Below are 24,271 nucleotides of genomic sequence, written 5' to 3'. Positions count from 1 at the left end.
ATATGTATAAAAGCTTTTCACAGCCCAGACTCTCACCATGTGGGTGTTGATGTGACTGGTGAGGGTTTGAGACTTCTCATCCTGCATCGATCAGCAGCAGCAGCAGCGTGGTCAGAATTCATGGTTATTTACAACAAAAACACACAAAATTACACATTTTTGCTCACTTTGTGGAGGTTTTGCATCTATTTTTAGTCATTTTGCATCTTTTTGTGGTGGTTTTGCATCTATTTTTAGTCATTTTGCATCTTTTTGTGGTGGTTTTGCATCAATTCTTATTCATTTTGCATCTTTTTGTGGTTGTTTGCATCTATTTTTAATCATTTTGCATCTTTTTGTGGTGGTTTTGCATCTATTTTTAGTCATTTTGCATCTTCTTGTGGTGGTTTTGCATCTATTTTTAGTCATTTTGCATCTTTTTGTGCTGGTTTTGCATCTATTTTTAATCATTTTGCATCTTTTTGTGGTGGTTTTGCATCTCTTTTAGTCATTTTGCATCTTTTTGTAGTGGTTTTGCATCTTTTTTTAGTCATTTGGCATCTTTTTGTGCTGGTTTTGCATCTATTTTTAGTCATTTTGCATCTTTTTGTGGTGGTTTTGCATCTATTTTTAGTCATTTTGCATCTTTTTGTGGTGGTTTTGCATCTATTTTTAGTCATTTTGCATCATTTTGTGCTGGTTTTGCATCTATTTGTAGTCATTTTGCACCTTTTTGTGGTGGTTTTGCATCTATTTTTAGTCATTTTGCATCTTTTTGTGGTGGTTTTGCATCTATTTTTAGTCAGTTTGCATCTATTTTTAGACATTTTGCATCTTTTTGAGATGATTTTAATCATTTATAATGTTTTTAAATAAGTTATTACATAATTTGTACAAAGAAATATGTTATTTTAACTAAAACAAACATCACACTAACACTTGTAGAACTTCTACTTTCAGAAGTGCATAAAAATTTAACAGAAATACCAAAAAGAACCAAATTCGATGCGTTTTGGTGCATTGTGGTTTAAAAAAACATGCATTTATGAAACCGCTGCACTTGAAAAGCTCAGTTGAAACACTTCAAACGACACTCACCACTTCTAAAATCCCGTACAGCACCAGGTCTATCTGCACCAGGGTGGTGGTGGTCCAGTTCTTCACGGGTCGCATGATTCTGAGGAGGTCGTCTGTCGTCGCTGTCAGGTTTAAATGTGTCAGGAGACTTCGGTACGAGCAGTCTGACACCTGAGCGCTGGAAACACCTGCAGGGGGGGAAAGACACACAAAAACAGCTTTACAGACACAAACACAGCAATATTTCCCTCTAACTTCTGTAAACGCAGCTCACCGACTAAAGCCATCAGAGCGAGCGTCCTCAGAGGTGACATGACTGTTTGACTCCGTCTCAGTCTGAGCCGTCGGCCTTTTGAAGCTGCGACGCCGCGCTGCACAAACAGCAGAACAATAGCACGGGACGCTGCGTCCAGAGGCATCAATACACAGAACTAATTGCACTGTCAAACGTAAGAAAGGCCTCTCTGTGCCTCTGCGGTGCGCTGCTCAGGGTTTCTATTGTGGACCTGCAGCTGAAGCACAGAGTCAACATGAGGAACGCTGATAAAACAACCGGCACGAGGCTGAAGAGGCTTTTATTTAAAAAACAAATATCCTGCACTTAAAAATGAGTCACAAGTGAACAGCTGCACATGTGAAACATCCAGAATCCCAGAAGTGTGTTTACAGGAGACAGGTAGAAAACATTTCCCGTATTCTATAAACATATTATCATTCATTCATCTTCAACCGCTTATCCCGGGGTCGGGGTTGCGGGGGGATGGAGCCGATCCCAGCTGACATCGGGCGTGAGGCGGCGTCCACCCTGGACAGGACGCCAGTCTATCACAGGACACATAGAGACGAACAGAGACAGACAACCATTCACACCTACGGGTGATTTAGAGTCATCAATGAACCGAACACCTGCACGTCTTTGGACTGTGGGAGGAAACCGGAGAACCCGGAGAAAACCCACGCAGACACGGGGAGAACATGCTAACTCCACACAGAAGGGCCCCAGCCGGGATTCAAACCAGGAACCCTCTCACTGTGAGGCGACAGTGCTAACCTTTACTTTATTTTCTACAATTATTTATTGTTAATTTATTTTTTTACTTTTTATTAACTGCTTATTTATTTATTTACTCTTTTTTTACTATTTTCATAGTTTCTGTTTTCTTTATTAACTTCTATTTATTTATTTTGTTCATTTAAAATTAATTGAATCACGTTATAATATAAATTATTATAATTATAATAATTATATAATATAATTATAATGTAAAATAATGTTGAGTTGTTGATTCGAGAGAAAAGAAAACGCTGAAGCACAAAAGATGAAATGAATAAAACCTTGTTATAAAATAAAGAAAAGTAAATAAATCATAAATAAAGAAGCTGAAATAAATGAAAATCTTTTTATAAAGTTTATAAACAGACAGAAAACAGTTCCCACAGTAATGTGACAGTTCAGACATTTGATATAAAAATAGAAACAATCAACTTTTTCTTTGATTTGTACAAAAAACTCAAAATCAACAATTGATTGTCACAGTACGGAGGCCTAAAGGTGCCAAAACTAACACTATATCTACATCAGAATGATTAAAAACGAGCTGAAAAGACAGAAAACATCTTCATAAACAGGAAAAACAGACTTTAAATAAAGACGTACGACGCGGCCCCGACACAAAATCAATATATCTGCTGTCGATCGTGACGTTTCACCTCGTTTTTACATAAAATAACAAATTAAAATCAAACACAACACTTAAACAAACACCAGCGTGATTTAAAAAGACTTAGAAAGACAGAAACCGTCTTTGGAGAAAGTCTAATTGAAGTGAAGGAGTTCAAGTCCCTCGGGATCTTGTTCACGAGTGAGGGGACGATGGAGCGTGAGTTTGGCCGGAGAATATGAGCAGCGGGGGCGGAGCTGCAGTCGCTCTACCGCACCGTTGTGACCAAAAGAGAGCTGAGGAAGACAAAGCTCTGGATCTACCGCTTAGTCCTGGTTCCTGCCCTCACCTGTGGTCATGAAAGCTGGGTCAGGACCCAAAGAACCAGGTCCAGGTACAAGCGTCTGAAATGTGTTTCCTCAGGAGGGGGGCTGGAGTCTCCCTTAGAGAGAGGGGGAGAAGTTCAGCATCCGTGAGGAACTCGGAGTAGAGCCGCTGCTCCTTTGTGTTGAAAGGAGCCAGTTGAGGTGGTTCAGGATCATCTGGTAAGGATGAACCCTGGGCGCCTCCCTAGGGAGGTGTTCCAGGCACGTCCAGCTGGGAGGAGGCCTCGGGGAAGACCCAGGACCAGGTGGAGAGATTAGATCTCCACACTGGCCTGGGAACGCCTCAGGATCCCCCAGTTAGAGCTGGTTAATGTGGCCCGGGAAAGGGAAGTTTGGGGTCCCCTGCTAAAGCTGCTGCCCCTGAGACCCGACCCCGGATAAGAGGCTGAAGATGAGATGAGATGATTGAGGTGGACTCTTGAGTTTGGCCCACGTGCAGTAAAAAAAGGCCGTAATTAAACAAAAATAAGGAGATTTATTTCATTTATTCGTCACCAATGTCACTTAAATCCACGCTTCCGTATAAAACCCACGCTCACACACAAAACAACTTTCCCAGGATGTTTTTTTTCATGTCGAACACAAACAACAGGTGATTTTGTCGTGTTTTTGTGCGTCCAACCCGTGTTTCAGCCGTCAGGGGAACACGTCGGTGGGCAGCTGGAAGTCTTTGAAGGTGTAGAAGGAGACGTCTCCTTGGTCGACCACGGCGAAGACCACCGGAACGTCCCCGCCCTGGAACGCCAGCAGCTTGATGGCTCGCAGGTCGGGAACGGGGCCGTCGAAACTGAGACGCAACAGGAAGGAAACGTGTGACGCGTTTTATCATTTTTCATCTGTTTTTAGTCATTTTGCATCTTATTGTGGTGGTTTTGCATCTTTTTTTAGACATCTCTGTGATTATTTTTTGTTTTTTCAGCAACATTTTATTAGTCAGGGCCCCTGGGTCTGTGCCCGTCCATGACAAGGCATGACATTGATGACGTCATGGCGATGCGTGGCTTTGTTTCCAGATCTTTCCGTAGACCTCGGAGTTTTTGTGCGTCTTGTCGACTGTTTTTGAATCTTTTCATCGACCAAATCTGCAGTAAACACTCCACCTCCGCATCACACCAACGTGAACCTTTCGCCGCCATTGTTTGAAATGTCCGCGCATGGTCCCTCCTTCTTTTTTCTATGTCCCAACAGGCGCACAGGAAATGACCTCAGAACCGCCGTAGGCCTCGTGCTCGTACACGTGCGCACGCTCGTGCTCGTACACGTGCAAACGTGCTTTACTAAAGCCCACCTCTCCCAAACGGGCCGTGGACGGCAAGCTGACCGCAGTTAAGCGGGAGCGGTTGCACTCACACAGGTCAAACGCACTAGGCTTGACCGGAAAAACCTGTTTTGGCCCGGTGCGGAAGGACAGTGTGAGTGCGCCCTAAGCCTCAGTTTCATTCCTTGTTTTTAAATGATACATGGTTCATGATATTGGCTTTAGGGTCATTACTCTCTGCTGCATGTACTTTCACATAAAAGGCATAAAAAGCCAAATAACTTATATTAAATAAATAAAATAAAACCAGGTTTTTCATGACGTGTGGAAAAATGCAAAAAACATTTGGTAACATTTGTTTTTGTAAAAAGATTTTGAGGTTTTACGAAGCAACGTCAGAAAAAACCCATGAAGACTTTTGAAAAGCGTCATATTTAGATGGTTTTTTAACAGATGATCAAACGTTCAGGTTTACTTCTGCAAGAAAGCAGTAAAAAAAGATACACACACACACACACACACACACACACACACACACACACACACACACACACACACACACACACACACACACACACACACACACACACACACACACACACACACACACACACACACACACACACACACACACACACACACACACACACACACACACACACACACACACACGCACACGCACACACGCAAAACAATCCTTGTGTCATCTAGGAGTGAAGTTTGAATCGAACAACTGTCCTGAGTTGTTACTTTTATATTACCAGATATTATTTACCTGCAAAAGTATCTCTGCTATGGAAGGATAGGTAAGAAAATGTCCCTGTCGTGACCTTTATGTGTGATTAATCAGACAAAAGGCTGCGGATATTTATTCCATTTGAGTCCGGCATCAGGTGTCAGGTGTTTCCTGTAAGCCTATCCTGAACAAACACTCACCTGCACACACACATGCGGGCGTACGGTTTCCCCGGGTTGCTCTTCTTGAAGTCGGCCACCGTATCAGGTTGGTAAACATTGAAACAGATCCTCCACTCGTCGGAGCCTTTTAACCTGAGCGGACACAAAAGAGAACACGGTCATCATCCTCTGAACGACGCGGCCTTTGTCGCTTTCTGCGTTTGTGAATCAAAGCTCGTTCAACACACGGGTTCACGTGTTTAATGCCGATCTGGGCTACGTGGTTATACGGTCCACGTTGAGACGCGGCAGCTAAGGAAGGCAGCGTTCACACCTGTCTCTTAAATCCACCCTGAGGGAACAGGTTTGTTCCCCTGCACTTACACACCACGGCTGCCTTTAAGAAGTCCCTAGTTTCTGCGGTGTTGCACCGGATTCAACTGAAGACCTTTTTAACACCACACAGAATGCAACAAGTGATACCTGGAGGCTCCCTCGAGCAAATGTGTCGATTTAATCACGCTGAGTTTCTCCAGCAGCTCCCCTGGAACAAAGAAAGACGATGAAATCACTGACTTGAATCAGACACAGCTGAAACAGAGACTATATTACAGCTGAGGGAGTCAGTTTTCTGTCCTCGCCGTCATTAATCATTATAATCACAGGATCTTTGTGACCTCACCAGTAGAGATTGGTTGTCTCGGGTCGTGCAGAGGAGTGACTTCCCGGTTCCACAGGTGCGCTGGTCGGCCTTTACGCTTCCCCTGCCGCCTCTCCAGGAGCTCCCGATACTCCGCCCAGTTTCTGCACCGCCGGACCTTGAAGGAACACGCCCATAATGTGACCCCGTTTATACAGTATATCAGCTGCAGAGCGCAAAAAAATCACAGCTAAAAGGTCTCATCTCATCTCATCCTCAACCACTTATCTGGGGTCGGGTCTCAGGGGCAGCAGCTTTAGCAGGGGACCCCAAACTTCCCTTTCCCGGGCCACATTAACCAGCTCTAACTGGGGGATCCTGAGGCGTTCCCAGGCCAGTGTGGAGATCTAATCTCTCCACCTGGTCCTGGGTCTTCCCCGAGGCCTCCTCCCAGCTGGACGTGCCTGGAACACCTCCCTAGGGAGGCGCCCAGGGTTCATCCTTACCAGATGATCCTGAACCACCTCAACTGGCTCCTTTCAACGCAAAGGAGCAGCGGCTCTACTCCGAGTTCCTCACGGATGCTGAACTTCTCCCCCTCTCTCTAAGGGAGACTCCAGACCCCCTCCTGAGGAAACACATTTCACACGCTTGGACCTGGACCTGGTTCTTTGGGTCCTGACCCAGCTTTCATGACCACAGGTGAGGGTAGGAACCAGGACTGACCAGTAGATCCAGAGCTTTGCCTTCCTCAGCTCTCTTTTCGTCACAACGGTGCGGTAGAGCGACTGCAGCACCGCCAGAGCTGGTTAATGGGGCCCGGGAAAGGGAAGTTTGGGGTCCCCTGCTAAAGCCGCGACCCGACCCCGGATAAGAGGCTGAAGATGAGTGAGTGTAATATATTAATCTTAATCTATCCTGACGTTCCCTGTCTAAATAAACATAAAGATCTTTTATTTCAAACACCATTTGTCAGTTGCATGTTCTTACAAACCTCTCTGTCCTTGTTGACGTCCCACCGGCGCCTCCGCTTGTCCTCGGCCCTCTGCTGCTCCTTCGGGGACATCTTCACCTCCCGCAGGTTGATTTTCCGGCTCCAGAGGGCGATGTCACAGACTCCCACAGACAGAGCCCCGGGGAGCAGAGAGGGGTCCGGAGGAGCCAGGCAGCCGGGGGGACGCTGCTCCCTCTCCCCGGAGCCCAGGTCGGGGAAAGGGATGGAGCGGAAGTCCCAGCGGGGGTAACCAGAGGCCGGCCGGTGACTCGACGGGTCCCCGAGAACATCCGTCATCCACCAGGTCCTGCCCACGCCTTTGTCTGCCGAACCTGCAGAGGCGGACTGGGTCCCTGAAGTCCCTGGAGACGGGGTCGGGTGTGACTCGGGAAGTTTTTCATCCTCCTCCATTCTGTCAGCTGTGGATTCTCCTCGCGCTTCAGTTTGACTAAAAGAGAGATGACAGGAAGTGACTTTACAATCAATCACCAAAGGAGATCTATTGTTTCTCCGTAAAGGTTTTAGCACAGGGTAAGGGTGTTAACCTGGATGTCGTGGGTGGGCTGGCGCTGCGTTTCCTCTTCAGTTGTCTCCCCGGTTTGTCGCGTGACGGCGGCAGGTTCAGCTGCCTCGCGTAGGACGAAGGCTGCAAACTTTGAGAGGCCAAAAACACATCATGCTGAGACTTTCACGCAAAATAAAAGTCGTTAAAAATCCATTTTTGAACAGGATTTTCTCGCTCCAAACTGCACGATGATGAACGCGTCAGGAGTGTACTTCTAATCCCCTTCAGTTACCTGGGATCGAACCTGTGCACCACGTAGCCGAGCCTCTTCAAATGCCCGAACACCTTTGTGATGAAAAAGAGTCAGAGCAGTTCAGCGGCGCGGTAAAATACATCTGTCAGGACTTTTACTCGTACCTGATATTGCTGCAGGCTCACGGTGGCGGAGGACAGAAACCTCTCGTACCCGTCCTGGATGGACAGCGGCAGGTCCCGGTGAAACACCTGCAGGTTTCCCTGTTCACACAGCCGCTCATCAGTCAGTATGTTACAGCTCACGAGAGCCATATAAGTGTTACAGAAGAGCACAAAAGCATGCTGTGTACACCACACGTTCCACTCACACACTCCATCAGGTAGAGAGCCTCTTCAGGGAGGAGACGCTGCTTCCCGTGGGCAGAAAAGCCCATCGTCTGCCAGAACTTTCCCTGTGGAAGTTATAATAATGTAATTCAGGGCGCATTCACACTGTGCCTCCGTACCGCGCCCAAACATGTTTCAAGGCTAAAGTCTGGTTCCTTTGACCAGTGTGAGTGCAACCGTACCGCGTCTAGGAGCGGCACGCTTGCCGTCCACGGCCCCCTTGGGAGAGGTGGGCTTTAGTAAAGCACGTTTGCACGTGTACGAGCACGAGGCCTACGGCGGTTCTGAGGTCATTTCCTGTGCGCCTGTTGGGTCATAGAAAAAAGAAGGAGGGACCATGCGCGGACATTTCAAACAATGGCGGTGAAAGGTTCACGTTGGTGTGATGCGGAGGTGGAGTGTTTACTGCAGATTTGGTCGATGAAAAGATTCAAAAACAGTCGACAAGACGCACAAAAACTCTGAGGTCTACGGAAAGATCTGGAAACAAAGCCACGCATCGCCATGACGTCATCAATGCGTGTGACGTGTTACAGCGTGATGACGTATAGGCAGCAAGAAGCATTCTCCGAGGCCCAGGTAGTGTCTGGAGGGGGGGACAGGACCCTAAAGCACGGGGCACGGGACGGACGCACAGTGGGAGGGCGCCCTTAAAACAATGGTAGAGAAGAGGTTTGTGTGTGTGTGTGTGTGTGTGTGTGTACTCACAGCTGGAGACTGAAGCTCCACAATCTGCTCACTCGGGATCCATGTCGCCTTCACTAGGTTTCCTCTACAGTCAAACAAAAACACACCGTATTGCCGTAGTTGCAAGCGACAACTACTGTAAAAAGTTCCCCACTGTCGATGCATTCAAGGACATTCAGTAACTCACAGCTTCTCCACTCTCTCCTCTGATATGAGGCTCCAGTGCTCGTCCAGAGTCTGCTCCAGATGCTGCCTCTGCTCGTCCGAGTCGTCGGGGAAGAAGTCCTTCTGTCCTCTCACGGGGATCTTGTGACTCCTGGACCGGGCTGCGAACAGCTCAGACGGACTGGGATTTAAATACGGAGGAAAACCGCGCTCAGCTTTTGGGGCATTTGATGCGAATTCATCACATGATAAAGAGCGAGACGATGGGTCAATGTGAAACTGAAAGGTCTGGATAATCTTTACTGACACCATGAATGTGGTCAGGCTTGTGTTAATCCTGCTGAGACGGACACATCCTTTAATTCTTGCTATTATTTTTAAGGTTAATTCATAAAAGAGTCCGTAACAGCAGCTGTATTTGTGTTTAACCTGATATGAAAACCTTCTTTACAGAACGTATAATGCAGAGAACAATGCTGGGGGTGATTTACAATAAGTGTCATATTACTAATGTTTTTTTTAGATTTTCTACAATTGACTGATAATGAACATGATGTTTATTTCCATATTTATTGGGATTTATTATTTAAACGGACAGAAATAGACTGTTACTAAACACAATGTTAATACACAGTAAATATTAATTTAATTTATTCTTTATTTGAATTGTCAGTATTCGACTGATGCTGAACATGTTTATTCATTTTTGTATTATTTGTTATTAAATGGTCAGAAACAGACTTTTACTCAACATTTTGTTTGTGTAGATATATATTTTATTTATTTAATTCTTTATTTTAAATTGTCAGTAATTTACTGACACTGAACATGTTTATTTAGACATTTATTTTTTTATATTTATTTATAATTTCTAATATTTAATCATCACTTTTCTTTACTTTCTTACAAGATATAAATTACGTATTTATTTATAATATATTAATCACTACTTACAATACGATATATATTAATTACAAGATATAACAAGATATATATATAGATATTTATTTTATTTTATTAATTCTTTATTTTAAATTGACAGTAATTCACTGACACTGAAAATGTTTATTTAGACATTTATTTTTTAATATTTATTTATTTATAAATATATTAATCATCACATATCTTTACTTAATAGAAAGATATAAATACATTTCAACATATTTATTTAAAATTGATAATATTGTCATAGAATGTCTCGGAATGATGATGTCACAAATCCACTATGATGTCACAGGCCATTGGAAATGTTCCGTTCTTGGTTTTAACTGAGCTTTAAACAACTTTCACACACGGTCAGAAGCAGGAGACGAACGCAGCTATGGCAAAGAAAAAGGCGTGGACGAAAGAGGAGGTGGGTGAATTGTTGAACATGTCTTACGGCGAAAACACCAAAGACGTGAGGAAGTCTGAGCCCCCTCCGCAAACGCAAGGCACTCCTCAGCTGTGGATGTCCCGACTGGACCGGGCGATGGCTAAAATGAGGAGGAGAGACGTCCTCATATGGGAGCGACTGGAGCTGGAGGAGAGTCTGAAGACAAAGAGGACAGACGTGGAGAAACTACGCAGGGCCAACGTCCAAAAAGAGCTGTATCTGAAAAAAAAGGAACAAGTCTTTGAGATGAATAACAGGGAACGGCAGCGGCTGTCGGAGACGCAGGGAGAGAAATCCGCCTCAGAATGGGAGGAAATCAGGGAGGCCGAACAGGAGGGGACGTCGCTGAATGAAAAATGTATTTGTGAGATAAAAACCATGAGGCGGCACATCGGCGAGACCGAGGACACCCTGCATGACTATAACAGATACCACGACATCCTGTTTAAGATGTCCCATCTGAACTGGCAAGAGGTGCAGCCGACAGAGGCTTTGGAGGATACAGTCGTGTCCGACAGAGACACCGAGGACGGACGAGACAGGGAGCCGCAGCTGTACTTCTCCGATCCCCAGCAGCTACTGGATCTAGCGACGGACTTGAGAGGCCAGAACCTGTCGCTGATGCAGAACTCCAAAAAGCAGGACGACATACTGCGGAAGCTCCAGCACGACACCGACGTCATCGTGAAGAAGATGAAAGCGCACGAAGATGAGCTCAAGCTGGAGGAGAAAATGGAAAAGATAGCTCGGGTGAAGGAGAACTCGCTCTACCTGAAGAAGCAGGTTCAGGTCCACGACTCGTTGAAATCCCACGATCAGGACGTCATGCTGGAGACTCTGGGAGCCAAGGTGACGGAGGTGTACAGGTGCTGCGTGAATCAGCGGCCAAACTGCTACACCACCTTGGAGAAAATGGCCATTCTTGAGCACCGGGTGCTTTCGTTGCTCGAGCAAATCGAGAGCATCCCCGAAGAGGAGCTGAAGATACTGATGCAGATCAAGGCTAACGAGAGGAAGAGCCGACTGCGCGAGGAGAAGCAGAGGCTGCAGCTGGAGGAGAGGAAGAAAAAGATGGAGAAGTGCGTTGAAAGATCGACGGGCGACAGCATGAAAGCGCGCGGGAAGAAGCTCAGGCCTCGGTACATTCACGTTGAGCAGAAGATCGAAGAATGCAGCGAGGACGAGAGCGCGTCCGATGACGAGTTCTTCGAATTCCTCTTCACGCCCGGCGACAATGATGACGCGAGTGCAGACACGCACAAGGTCCTTGCCAAAGATTACGCGCAACAGGCGTCGAAGAGCCATGCGCTGAACCTGAAAAAGAAGGATGAGGGAAGGAAACGCGTTCAGCTAGACGCAGGCGGGAAGGAGCAGCGGAGAGAAACTGACCCAGCAGGAGAGGTCGGAGAGCCGGGAGAGACTGTGAGCAATAACCTGTCGGACAGGATGAAGGAGGTTACCACACTGACTCTGACCGAGGCGGAGACCGGCGCTGCTGTTCACACGGAGGAAGCAGTGACCAGTTTTAGGACGCTGTCTCTGGAACGCAGCAGCGAGAGAGCGGCCGGGCGTAGCTTCACTACCCGGGGTAGGCGGTCCCAAAACCGCGCTAAAGGTAGAGGGAAATCACTGCCAACAAAAAAAGCCCCCGCAGGACACCGCTGACCCCCAGGGGTCGTGGAGGATTCGCACATTTAAAGGACCCTTAAAATAAAAAACAGTAAACGAAGTTGGCCGTTTGATGGTGATTGTGATTGTGTCGTAGCATATGAGGATCGTTTTAAACTCTTTCAGTAGGTTCTACAAGGAAAATCGTGTCAGACTGTGATTTACATTCAGGGAACATGCTGTAACATGAAGTAGGCCTACCTAATATGAGAAATGACAAACATAAATGTCTAACAGGGTGACCACATGTCCCCCAGTTTCAGTGACCGGTCCCCGGCTACTGCTGTCCCCAGAAATGTCCACGGCTTAGCATGTTAGCTTAAAATCCTTAAAGCTGAACAAACTTTAAAATAATATAACAACAGCAGCAAGATGAACCAAAAGTTTAAAGTTTGGGCGGCAGTAGCTCAGTCCATAGGTGAATCGCCTGGGAACCGTAGTTTTTTTTACTCTATTTTGTCTCATTGTACCTTAATTATCTACTTATCTCTCATCTCATCTCATCTTCAGCCTCTTATCCGGGGTCGGGTCTCAGGGGCAGCAGCTTTAGCAGGGGACCCCAAACTTCCCTTTCCCGGGCCACATTAACCAGCTCTAACTGGGGGATCCTGAGGCGTTCCCAGGCCAGTGTGGAGATCTAATCTCTCCATCTGGTCCTGGGTCTTCCCCGAGGCCTCCTCCCAGCTGGACGTGCCTGGAACACCTCCCTAGGGAGGCGCCCAGGGTTCATCCTTACCAGATGATCCTGAACCACCTCAACTGGCTCCTTTCAACGCAAAGGAGCAGCGGCTCTACTCCGAGTTTCTCACGGATGCTGAACTTCTCCCCCTCTCTCTAAGGGAGACTCCAGACCCCCTCCTGAGGAAACACATTTCACACGCTTGGACCTGGACCTGGTTCTTTGGGTCCTGACCCAGCTTTCATGACCACAGGTGAGGGTAGGAACCAGGACTGAGGGTAGATCCAGAGCTTTGTCTTCCTCAGCTCTCTTTTCATCACAACGGTGCGGTAGAGCGACTGCAGCTCCGCCCCCGCTGCTCCGATTCTACGGCCAAACTCACGCTCCATCGTCCCCTCACTCGTGAACAAGATCCAGAGGGACTTGAACTCCTTCACTTGGGGTCAGGACTCATTCCCTACCTGGAGTAAGCAATCCACCGGTTTCCTGCTTTATGCTGCTCTACTTATGTAATATGTTATTTAATGACCTAGTTAATTACTGTGACTGCATCTGCGTCTGACTGGTTGTTGGGAGTGATAGTTGGATTCATGTTGGGATTCATTTGTTTATTTTTCACGTTAAAGCAGACGCTCTGACACACTATGCAACTGTTTTCTTTGCCCGTCTGCAAAAATTCAATAACGAAATGTGAAAAAAAAAAGTCTGTTTTAATGCATTCATCGTTCTGCCCCGAGCTAATCACGCCCGGCTGTTAGTGACTCTTCTAAATAAAGTTAAAAATATACTTTAATTTAATTGTGTATCATCAGCATAACAATGAAAGTTTATGGAGGGCTTCCTTATAATATTTCCTAAGGGAAGCAAATATAAGGTGAATAGATTCGGTCCAAGGACAGAACCCTGTGGGACTCCGTGACTGACTTTAGTGAGTATGGAGGATTTGTCATTAACATGTACAAACTGAGATCTTTCTTATAAATACGACTTAAACCAGCTCAGTGCTGTTCCTTTAATGCCAATTAGATGCTCCAGTCTCTGTAGCAGGACGTGATGGTCAATAGTGTCGAAGGCAGCACTAAGGGTGCACTCACACTGTCGTTCTGTACCGGGCCAAAACCGTTTTTTCAGCTAAAGCCTAGTACTTTTAAGCAGTGTGAGTGCACCCGTTCCGCGCATAACAGCCGACGGCCCGTTTGGGAGAGGTGGGCTTTTGTAAAGCACGTTTGCACATGTACGAGCACGAGCGTGCGCACGTGTACGAGCACGAGGCCTACGGCGGTTCTGAGGTCATTTCCTGTGCGCCTGTTGGGACATAGAAAAAAGAAGGAGGGACCATGCGCGGACATTTTAAACAATGGCGGTGAAAGGTTCACGTTGGTGTGATGCGGAGGTGGAGTGTTTACTGCAGATTTGGTCGATGAAAAGACTCAAAAACAGTCGACAAGACGCACAAAAACTCCGAGGTCTACGGAAAGATCTGGAAACAAAGCCACGCATCGCCATGACGTCATCAATGCGTGTGACGTGTTACGGCGTGATGACGTATAGGCAGCAAGAAGCATTCGCCGAGGCCCAGGTAGTGTGAGTACAAACAGGCCTGGAGGGGGGGACAAGGACCCTAAAGCCCGGGTCACGGTGCGGAAGGACAGTGTGAGTGCGCCCTAAGATCTAGTAAAACAAGCACAGACACAAGTCCTTTGTCTGAAGCTATTAGAAGGTCGTTAGTCATTTTCACCAGTGCTGTCTCAGCGCTGTGATTCGCTCTAAATCCTGACTGGAAGTCCTCAAATATCTCATTATTATGTAAAAAGTCGCACAGCTGATTGGCGACTAATTTTCCCGAGGATCTTAGAGAGAAAAGGAAGGTTTATCATGCACAAGGGGGAAAATCTCTATGTTACAGATGCGGAAATGTAAAATGATCTGCTGTTAAAAAAAGTCTCCATGACGGAAATGAAATGTTATTTTAAGTGTGGTCGAGCAGCTGCAGCTTTCTGAGCTCCGTGCGTGGCCGTCACAGCAACTCTGTGTTTTGTTTCTCATGAATTCCTGCGGCGTGTTTTTATAGTTCTGTGTTTTTCCAGTTTCGTCATGAGTCATGTGTTTATCATGACTCACAGCTGCGGGACCGCGCCCCAGACAGCTGCAACAAATCAGATAATAACTTATATCTACTATTAATATTAATAAGTTCATTTTTTTACCATCATATTAAGTGAATTTTATTTGTGTGCCTATAATTTACGTTCATGAACTGAGACGACTGAATGTTAGTAAATAAAACTAAATAAAGTTAAAAATAAAAATTGACTGATACTGAAACATATATAACATTTTTTTATTTAATTGAATTGAATTTATTTAAATGGTCAGCAATTGATTTATATGGAACATGATATTAATTTAGATATTTTTTTATTTTTAATTAAACTTAATTCTTCAGTAATTGACTAATATTGAAACATATATAATTTTTTTTATTTAATTTAATTGAATTGAATTTATTTAAATGGTCAGCAATGGATTCATATGGAACATGATATTAATTTAGATATTTTTTTATTTTTAATTAAACTTAATTCTTCAGTAATTGACTAATATTGAAACATATATAATTTTTTTTATTTAATTGAATTGAATTGAATTTATTTAAATGGTCAGCAATGGATTTACATTGAACATGATATTAATTTAGATATTTTTCTTATTTTTAATTAAACTTAATTCGAGGGTTACTGACTGATACTGAAACATACTATTTGTTATTTTTATTTAAATGGTGAGCAACTGATTTACTGTATATTGATCATATTAATTTAGCTTTTTTTAAATATTAATTTAAACTTAATTCGTAAGTAATTGACTCATACCAAAAACATATATTACATTAATTTATTTAATTGAATTTATTGAAATGGTCAGCAATTTATTCATACTGAACATGATATTAATTTAGATAATTTTATTTTTTTATTTAAACTTTATTCATAAGCATTTGACTGACACTGAGACTTAGTTAATCATATATACTATCACTAGTTTAATAAACTATAAATTTTGTAGCTGTATCGTAGCTGCTATTGCCACTACTCATCATTGATCATGTTTGCCACCATAATTATTATCATTTTCATATTCTGTCACCTTAGCTGTGCTTGTTTCTACTATTCTGTTGTATTAACTGCCTTAACATATACGTCATATTCACATTACTATAAATATTATAGTTACTGTTAGGCTTTGCTTGCATCTCTGGAAGTGTCTCTGTCTGTCTCTCTCTGTCCATCTGTCCGTCTTTTCTCTCTCTCTCTCTCTCCTTTTCTTCCTCCCCAACCGGTGCAGACAGATGGCCGTCCTCCACAGAGCTGGGTCTGTCTGACGTTCCTGCCTGTTATAGTGAAGGTTTTCGTCTCCACTGTACTCTACAGAGGAATTGTTGGGTCTATGTAAATCATAAATAAGTCATAGAGTGTGGTCTTTACCTACTCTGTAAAGTGTCCTGAGATCACTTTTGTTATGATTTGACACTATAAATAAAATTGAATTGAATTGAATTGAATAGTGTTATTTCTTTATTTATTTTTTATTTAAATGGTCAGCAATTGATTCATCTTGAACAATTTTAATCATTTATTAATTATTTTTTATTTATTTAAACTTTATTTGTAAGAAATTTACTGATAATGGAACATTTATTAATATTTACATTTTTTATTAAATGACGAGCTTTTTATTTATATTGAACAAGATATTATTTTAGCTATTTTTCTTATTTTGATTTAAACTTAATGCGTTGGTAATTGACTGAAACATATACTACTATTTTTTTATTTAAATAGTCAGCAATTGATTTATACTGTAGATGATGTTAATTTTGCTGTGTTGTTACTTTAAATACAAGAATAAAGAAGTAAAATTAAAAGGTGGATTATAAAGAGAAAAATAAAGAATACATGATTAGATAAAAATGTCAAAGAGGAATAAATTAAATAATAAGTGACTTAGTAACTGATTAATACTGAAACATACAGCACTATATATTTATTTTAATTTTTATTTACTGTCAGAAATTGCCTGATACGGAACATGGTGTTTTTGTAACCATCATATTATGTCAATTTTATTTATTTGTCTATAATTTAAATTCATGAACTGAAAAGACTGAATATTGTACATTTAATTCTAAATAAAGTTAAATATAAAATAATAACGTTAGAAAAGCAGCTGAATATAACGACATTAATTAAATATAATAATAAAAACACATCACAGTAATGCTGTACCATTATAACACTAAAGCTACTAACTTTTATATGTTTTTAAATGTTAACTGTTGTTTTCTCTGTTAGCTAACTTTAACCGTTAACCGTTAAATACACCGGACAGCCGTTAAACAGCTCCCACAACAGAAAATATCCGTTAAAACAGAAAATAAGCGATAAAACATGTTAAAGTAACTGTTCCCCTGACAATAAATCATCATAATTCGCATTAATAACATTTAATCACCTTAATATTTCACTGTAGAACTTCAGCTCCGGGTCAGACTTGTTGTGGTCCGCCATCTTGGAAGCCTCCTGCTGCCGCGGGTCACTTCCGGGTCCCAACGCCCGTCAGGTTCACTCTGTGTGTGCAGACAAACATGGCCGACAGGGGGCGCTGCTGCTACCAGGAGTAACCATTATACCATCATTACACTGTTTACTGCGATGCAAAATGACTAAAAATAGATGCAAAACCACCACAAAAAGATGCAAAATGGCTAAAAACAGATGCAAAACCACCACAAAAAGATGCAAAATGACTAAAAATAGATGCAAAACCACGACAAAAAGATGCAAAATGACTAAAAATAGATGCAAAACCACCACAAAAAGATGCAAAATGACTTAAAATAGATGCAAAACCACCACAAAAAGATGCAAAATGACTAAAAATAGATGCAAAACCAGCACAAAAAGATGCAAAATGACTTAAAATAGATGCAAAACCACCAGAAAGAGATGCAAAATGACTAAAAGTAGATGCAAAACCACCACAAAAAGATGCAAAATGACTAAAAATAGATGCAAAACCACCACAAAAAGATGCAAAATGACTTAAAATAGATGCAAAACCACCACAAAAAGATGCAAAATGACTAAAAATAGATGCAAAACCAGCACAAAAAGATGCAAAATGACTTAAAATAGATGCAAAACCACCAGAAAGAGATGCAAAATGACTAAAAGTAGATGCAAAACCACCACAAAAAGATGCAAAATGACTAAAAATAGATGCAAAACCACCACAAAAAGATGCAAAATGACTTAAAATAGATGCAAAACCACCACAAAAAGATGCAAAATGACTAAAAATAGATGCAAAACCACCACAAAATGATGCAAAATGACTCTAAATAGAGGCGTTGCCCCTTGGTTGTCTCAGTGTACGGCTCAAGGAGCTCCGGTTTGACTCATACACATAAACAAACAAATAAAGTAGAATATTAATATGAAATAAGCAACCATGTGTAAAAGTATTGCGTGTTATAAGGGTAAAAACACTGGACTAATGATATATTTTAATCCGTATTTCTTATGATAACTTGACTGTTGTGACCAATGATGATTAACACACCCTGATAATTTAAAATATTGATGATACGTGTAGTTATAGCACTCTCTTGTGGACTTTAAGGATATTTCCTCCAGCAGGGAGCAGGTGCGTGCAGTCATTAGTCAAAACCCCGCATGGTGTTTAGTGTTTTCTCAAGACATTCATGGAAACCATGTGTTTATTATGGGGTGGAATCTACAATGTGAAGGTGTTTATACCAAAAATGGGGTAGAATGGATCTCACTGATGACAGGCACGGACGGGGTTCGAACCCGCGATCTTCGGTTTACGAGACCGACGCCTTACCACTTGGCCACCGCGCCTGGCAGTGTGGAGGGGCCGCAACATGAGTATTTAACCAAACTCCATTCAAATTATACGCGATTTTCGTTTTCTTAGCTGCGGAACGAGCAGATTGCACGTTCACACACACGTAAATTAACTTTCCTCATGTTTTCAAATCACTTCTGTTTAAATCAGCAAAAATGAATACACCAAAAAAACACTATTCAGTGCAGTTTTGCAAGGTTTTGTCAACGGATGTGAGAGCTCTTGAGAGGTCAACCGACATAAACAAAACACATAGACGCAGCCGAATTAAGCCGAATGCCTCATCAGATAGTCTTAATAATATTTAAATATCAAAATATTTTATTAAATATATTTTGACGGGCGGCAAAGTAAATTTAAAGAAATCGCAATCGGGTTTGGCGCACACGCTCCCTTTTTTTGTTGTTGTTGGGGACTCTTTATGGGGAGCACAACCCGGAAGTAGCTACAGTAGCTCACCTCAGAGGAGATTTCCATCTTTCCCGAAATAACAGATGCACTACGATGATGTGAAAGCGAAAATGGCATAAAGGGTGAGACAACTGTGCTTCATGTTTTAGGTAAAATGGTGGAAATGCGGTGCTAGTCTGGCGAGAGCACCTCTGCACGTTAGCTGCAGCCTCAGGTGTCTTAGGAGTTGGTTATTTTCTGTGCATCACGCGTTATTTGCATGTATGTTGGTGTTGCAGAGCATGTGCGGTTACTTTGCTTTGTAACTTTATGTTGGATTTAAACATATTTAACTGTATTTACAGTAAGTCGTGTCACGCACGCCGAACTGTATTTAAATAAAGTAGAATTTAAGAAACTCGTGCTTATGTAAGTTTAACTATTCAACAAAGCATGAGTTAAGAGTTTAATTACGTCATTATGAGCCATTCTTTAATTCGGCATATCGATTGTCAGTATATAAAGTTTACATGTTATATGGAACATCATTTATATCTAAATGTTTCTTGTTCAAGTCAATCCTCCACCACAGCGACTTCCTGGTTGATCCAACACGGAAGTGCCCAAAACTGCAGTTCTCTATGGTTCAATTTCATTTTCAAAAAGTAACAATATCAGTTATTTAAGCTCTTGTTTTACACCTGTTTTAATGTGATTTATGGTGTTTTTGCAAACTAATCCTTGTGTTTTATCATATTCTTCTAGATTTCAACCAAATCAAGCAGTTCACTGTGTTATAAAACAACACAAGGATGTAAAAGCAGCGTTATATGGTTCATTCAGTGTCTCTAAAGGATTAGATTGCTGTGACTTTTGAAATATTCCTCTGGTAAAAGACAAAGAGAAACAAAACGAAGACATAGAAATGTAAAATGACTGAAAATAGAAGCAAAACCACCAGAAAAAGATGCAAAATGACTAAAAATAGATGCAAAACCACCACAAAAAGATGGAAAATGACTAAAAATAGATGCAAAACCACCACAAAAAGATGTAAAATGACTGAAAATAGAAGCAAAACCACCACAAAAAGATGCAAAATGACTAAAAATAGATGCAAAACCACCACAAAAAGATGCAAAATTACTAAAAAGAGATGCAAAACCACCACAAAAAGATGCAAAATGACTAAAAATAGATGCAAAACCACCACAAAAAGATGCAAAATGACTAAAAGTAGATGCAAAACCACCACAAAAAGATGCAAAATGACTAAAAATAGATGCAAAACCACCACAAAAAGATGCAAAATGACTAAAAATAGATGCAAAACCGACACGGAAACTTGTCACATGTAAAATTGGTGAATAAAAAATAGATCTTTCAGTGTCTTTAAAGAATTAGATCGCTGTGACTTTTGACTTCAGGTAAAAAATGATTAAATGAATCTTTCGTACGTTTTTGTTCATTGTCTCTGACCTCCACTTCTAACACTGCTCAGCTGCTCGGGGCCTCAGTTGAAACCTTGCGTCTTGTGTCCCGGTCGTTGACAGAACCCGTCTGATCTTCTGCAGCTGAGCCTCCACGCCTGCTGCTTCGTCGTCATGCCGCTGGTCCTGGACGCGGTGTGGGCGCTGTGGAGCATCGGAGCTGGCATCTACGACTACTTCCACACCAGCGCCATGGAGGAGCGGATCCACACGCTGGAAAACGTCCTCTCTATCCACCAGTTTGTGATCGCAGGCCTGACGGCGGGCCTCATCCTCCTCTTGACCTACATACTCTGGAGAAAACACTGAACCCCCCCCGCCGGGCTCCCGCTACACGTTGTCGTTTCTGTCGTCATGAGTCGTTTCCATCTGGATCCTGTGGGTGCTTGCACTTGAAGATCGAGCGTGATCCGCAACGATCACGACGTCCCGAAGGAAGTCAGGAGCACCGATGGGAAACTTCACTTGAGCAGCAAAGACTCCTTTCTACCTTTCTGGGAATTTGGCGCCTCGGTCCGTCTGTCCATCGCTGTCGCTGTGTTTTTGATGTTCTGAGTAAAACTAATACAAAATCTACTTCTTTAAGCAACTTTGCACATTTTTCCCCCAAGCTTGAAGGACTTTACTGTCAAGAAAAACCTTAGATGATGACGTTTAAACACCTTCCCAGTGTGTAATGATCATAGACGTAGCCACCGCTTTGAAGCCAGGAGATTAGCTAAATGCTAATGCTAATGCTAAAGAGAGAGAAACTTACTGATTTTCATTCGAGGGACTTTTGCTGCTCTTGGCGCTGTTAATCTGCACGTACTGCAGTGAACAGCTCCGTCTAGTGTCTCCATCGTAGTCACAACAACAAAAAAGAAGTCCAGCAGTGGGGTTGCCAGGTTGGTCAGACCCGGCCCAGTAGCTCCAGGAGACCGGAGTCTGTTTGAGCCTGTTTGAACCCGTCCCCTCCAGAAAATCACAGCATCAAAACAAGGATTAGAGGAGTTTGACTGACAGTTAGCGTTAGCCGTTAGCGTTAGCCGTTCCAGCTAAGTGCAGATGAAAGTGATGTTAGCATCAAGGAGCAGCGTAGCCATGTGGGCGTGCGTTTGAATGGCGTTCCTCTCCTTTCTCTCAGTCCATGGAGTGAATGCTCGGCCTATAGTGACTCTGGTTGTTGCCCGTCTCCGCTCACTCAGCTGCTGGGACAAAGAACGCCCCCTTCACTGAGGCTCCCAAGCAGCTGCACGATTGGCTAACTCCATTTCACCAAACGCCAACCTACAGTAGCTGCACCCAACAACAGACAACCCTGGCAAAACCACCACAAAAAGATGCAAAATGACTAAAAGTAGCGGTTCCTTCTTGGCTCGTGCGTTACACACAAACCGAGCCGCAAACATATCTTTAGGGTAAATGGGTGAAAACGGTGTCTTCTCTAATAGTCGTTAATGGGATGGGGATGCCAACGTTTGACTCCTAAATGAATTAAAGGGCGCCCTCCCACTGTGCCTCCGTCCCGTGCCCCAGCACGTTCCACTGCTAAAGTCTGGTTCTTTTGACCAGTGTGAGTGCAACCGTACCACGTCTAGGAGCGGCACGCTTGCCGTCCACGGGCCGTTTGGGAGAGGTGGGCTATAGTAAAGCACGTTTGCACGTGTACGAGCACGAGCGTGAGCATGAGGCCTACAGCGGCTCTGAGGTCATTTCCTGTGCGTCTGTTGGGACGTAGAAAAAAGAAGGAGGGACCATGCACGGACATTTCAAACAATGGCGGTGAAAGGTTCACGTTGGTGTGATGCGGAGGTGGAGTGTTTACTGCAGATTTGGTCGATGAAAAGATTCAAAAACAGTCGACAAGACGCACAAAAACTCCGAGGTCTACGGAAAGATCTGGAAACAAAGCCACGCATCGCCATGACGTCATCAATGCGTGTGACGTGTTACGGCGTGATGACGTATAGGCAGCAAGAAGCATTCTCCGAGGCCCAGGTAGTGTGAGTACAAACGGGCCTGGAGGGGGGGACAAGGACCCTAAAGCACGGGGCACGGGACAGAGGCACAGTGGGAGGGCGCCCTACGTTGGTGGTTTTGTTTGGAATAACACGGTTAAGGAGTTCAAACACTGACTTCATCATCACGCTGATTTATGGTGTTTTCTTTCACACCGCGGCGACGGATGAAGCTCTAACGTCTGTTGTTTGTGTGTAATAATGTTTCTCTCACTCACGTTTACAGTCTGTTGTCATGGTTTCCTCCTGATTTTAATGACAAACGTATTTAATCCCGTATTGTTTCTCTTTCACTACTTTACCTGCGTATTTTTGTAACTGTGTGTTACTCTGACAAACCATCACCATGGCAACTGTTAAAGGGAATGTGTTTATGTATTAAATCCTAATTTAAGTCCAAACTGTGTGTGTTTGTGTTCTAAAGTCTGTTTTTTTATTCAATAATCCACGACGGAAGGATATAATCTACTTTGACACGATCTGAAGTCTTTTATTTAACCTTTAGAGTCAAAATGTTTTATTGGACTTAATCTTAATAATAAAAATACTCTTAAAGTATCAAATTAAGTCAAATAAAATATATAAATGAATGAAAATAATACATCAAAGTTTGGGGGAAGACGCAAAGAGGAAATAAATAATGAATCAATCTATAAATGGATGAATAAAAAATAAATGTATCAAATAAATATAAATAAATAAATGAAAAATAAATACAGGTACAAATGTAAATAAGTTATAGTTTTAATTTAACTATTTTATTAGCAGTAGTTATATTTTATTTATATATATTTGTCTTTTTAATCTTGTCTTCTATTCAGATATTTTATTATTATTTTTGAATTATGTTTAAAAATGTTTTTATTGTGGTTTCATCTTTTTTAATCTCTTATCTTGTTTTAAGTCTTTTTATTTAACTATTAATATAATTAATAATACGTTATAGTTTTGACTTTAATATTATCTTTTATTTGACTAATTATTATGAACCTATTATAATTAATGTGATCAGTCAATATTAAATATTAAATATATCAATAAATATATAAATAAATGTAAATGTAAATATACAAATGAGTAAACAAATTTAAAATAAATAAAATAATTCCTTTAAAAACATTTTTAAATGGACTAAGTTGACTAATTGATAAACTATTAAAGTCAATATTAAATATTAAATATATACAATAAATATATAAATAAATGTAGATTTTAATATACAAATGAGTCAAGTAAAATAAACCGTCAACATTATAATAAATGAGGCAATAAATAATTAAATAAATGTTAATATAAGTTCACAAATTAGTCAATAAATGAAATCATTAAAATTGGGAAGTAAAAGAAGTAATTTTAAAAATAAAAAAACAACTATAGATAGATAGATAATTACTTTATTATTATAACTTATTAACAAACCCAATAAAAATACAAAAAAACGTCAGAATGTGTTTTGACCTTATTTATATTTTTCAGTATTTATTTAATAATCATATTTCTGTATTTCACACGTTTTTAACTTTGCTCACTAATGCATATTTTTATTAATTTACTCACTAATGTATATTTATTTAATTTACTCACTAATGCATATTTTTATTAATTTACTCACTAATGTATATTTATTTAATTTACTCACTAATGTATATTTATTTAATTTACTCACTAATGTTAAATATATATATATATATGTATATTTATTTAATTTACTCACTAATGCATATTTTTATTAATTTACTCACTAATGTATATTTATTTAATTTACTCACTAATGCATATTTATTTAATTTACTCACTAATGTATATTTATTTAATTTACTCACTAATGTATATTTATTTAATTTACT

At 41.7% G+C, this 24,271-nt stretch overlaps 2 protein-coding genes across 3 annotated transcripts in view; both read right to left on the bottom strand.

The window, feature by feature from the left end:
• Positions 1-1,475, bottom strand: part of LOC310959736 (5-hydroxytryptamine receptor 3A) — a gene marked incomplete at both ends in the record, with an annotated part of 7,222 nt that extends 5,747 nt beyond the window's left edge. The window contains 3 exons of the mRNA XM_083931196.1: positions 37-81; positions 1,078-1,244; positions 1,331-1,475. Coding sequence (XP_083787322.1) covers positions 37-81; positions 1,078-1,244; positions 1,331-1,475 — 357 coding nt within the window. The remainder of the gene's footprint in view (positions 1-36; positions 82-1,077; positions 1,245-1,330) is intronic.
• A 990-nt stretch (positions 1,476-2,465) lies between these two features.
• On the bottom strand, positions 2,466-17,193 carry tsen54 (TSEN54 tRNA splicing endonuclease subunit). Of its 2 annotated transcripts, XM_083930660.1 has the most exons (13): positions 17,126-17,169; positions 15,848-16,038; positions 8,914-9,072; positions 8,748-8,811; positions 8,021-8,104; positions 7,815-7,913; positions 7,690-7,742; positions 7,438-7,545; positions 6,893-7,340; positions 5,941-6,076; positions 5,742-5,802; positions 5,298-5,411; positions 2,466-3,890 (listed from the first exon to the last, which is right to left on the bottom strand). In XM_083930660.1, exons 5-13 carry the CDS (start codon positions 8,084-8,086, stop codon positions 3,740-3,742), a joined length of 1,236 nt encoding a protein of 411 aa, XP_083786786.1. In that variant the 5' UTR covers positions 8,087-8,104; positions 8,748-8,811; positions 8,914-9,072; positions 15,848-16,038; positions 17,126-17,169; the 3' UTR covers positions 2,466-3,739. The 2 variants fall into 2 exon arrangements, with proteins under 2 accessions (XP_083786786.1, XP_083786785.1); XM_083930659.1 differs by lacking the exon at positions 15,848-16,038 and having other exon boundaries at positions 17,126-17,193.
• Positions 17,194-24,271: the final 7,078 nt, after the last annotated feature.

Source organism: Echiichthys vipera (assembly GCF_963691815.1).
Source record: "Echiichthys vipera genome assembly, chromosome: 17".
Taxonomy (NCBI): domain Eukaryota; kingdom Metazoa; phylum Chordata; class Actinopteri; order Perciformes; family Trachinidae; genus Echiichthys; species Echiichthys vipera.
This window is presented reverse-complemented; position numbering and strand designations above follow the sequence as displayed.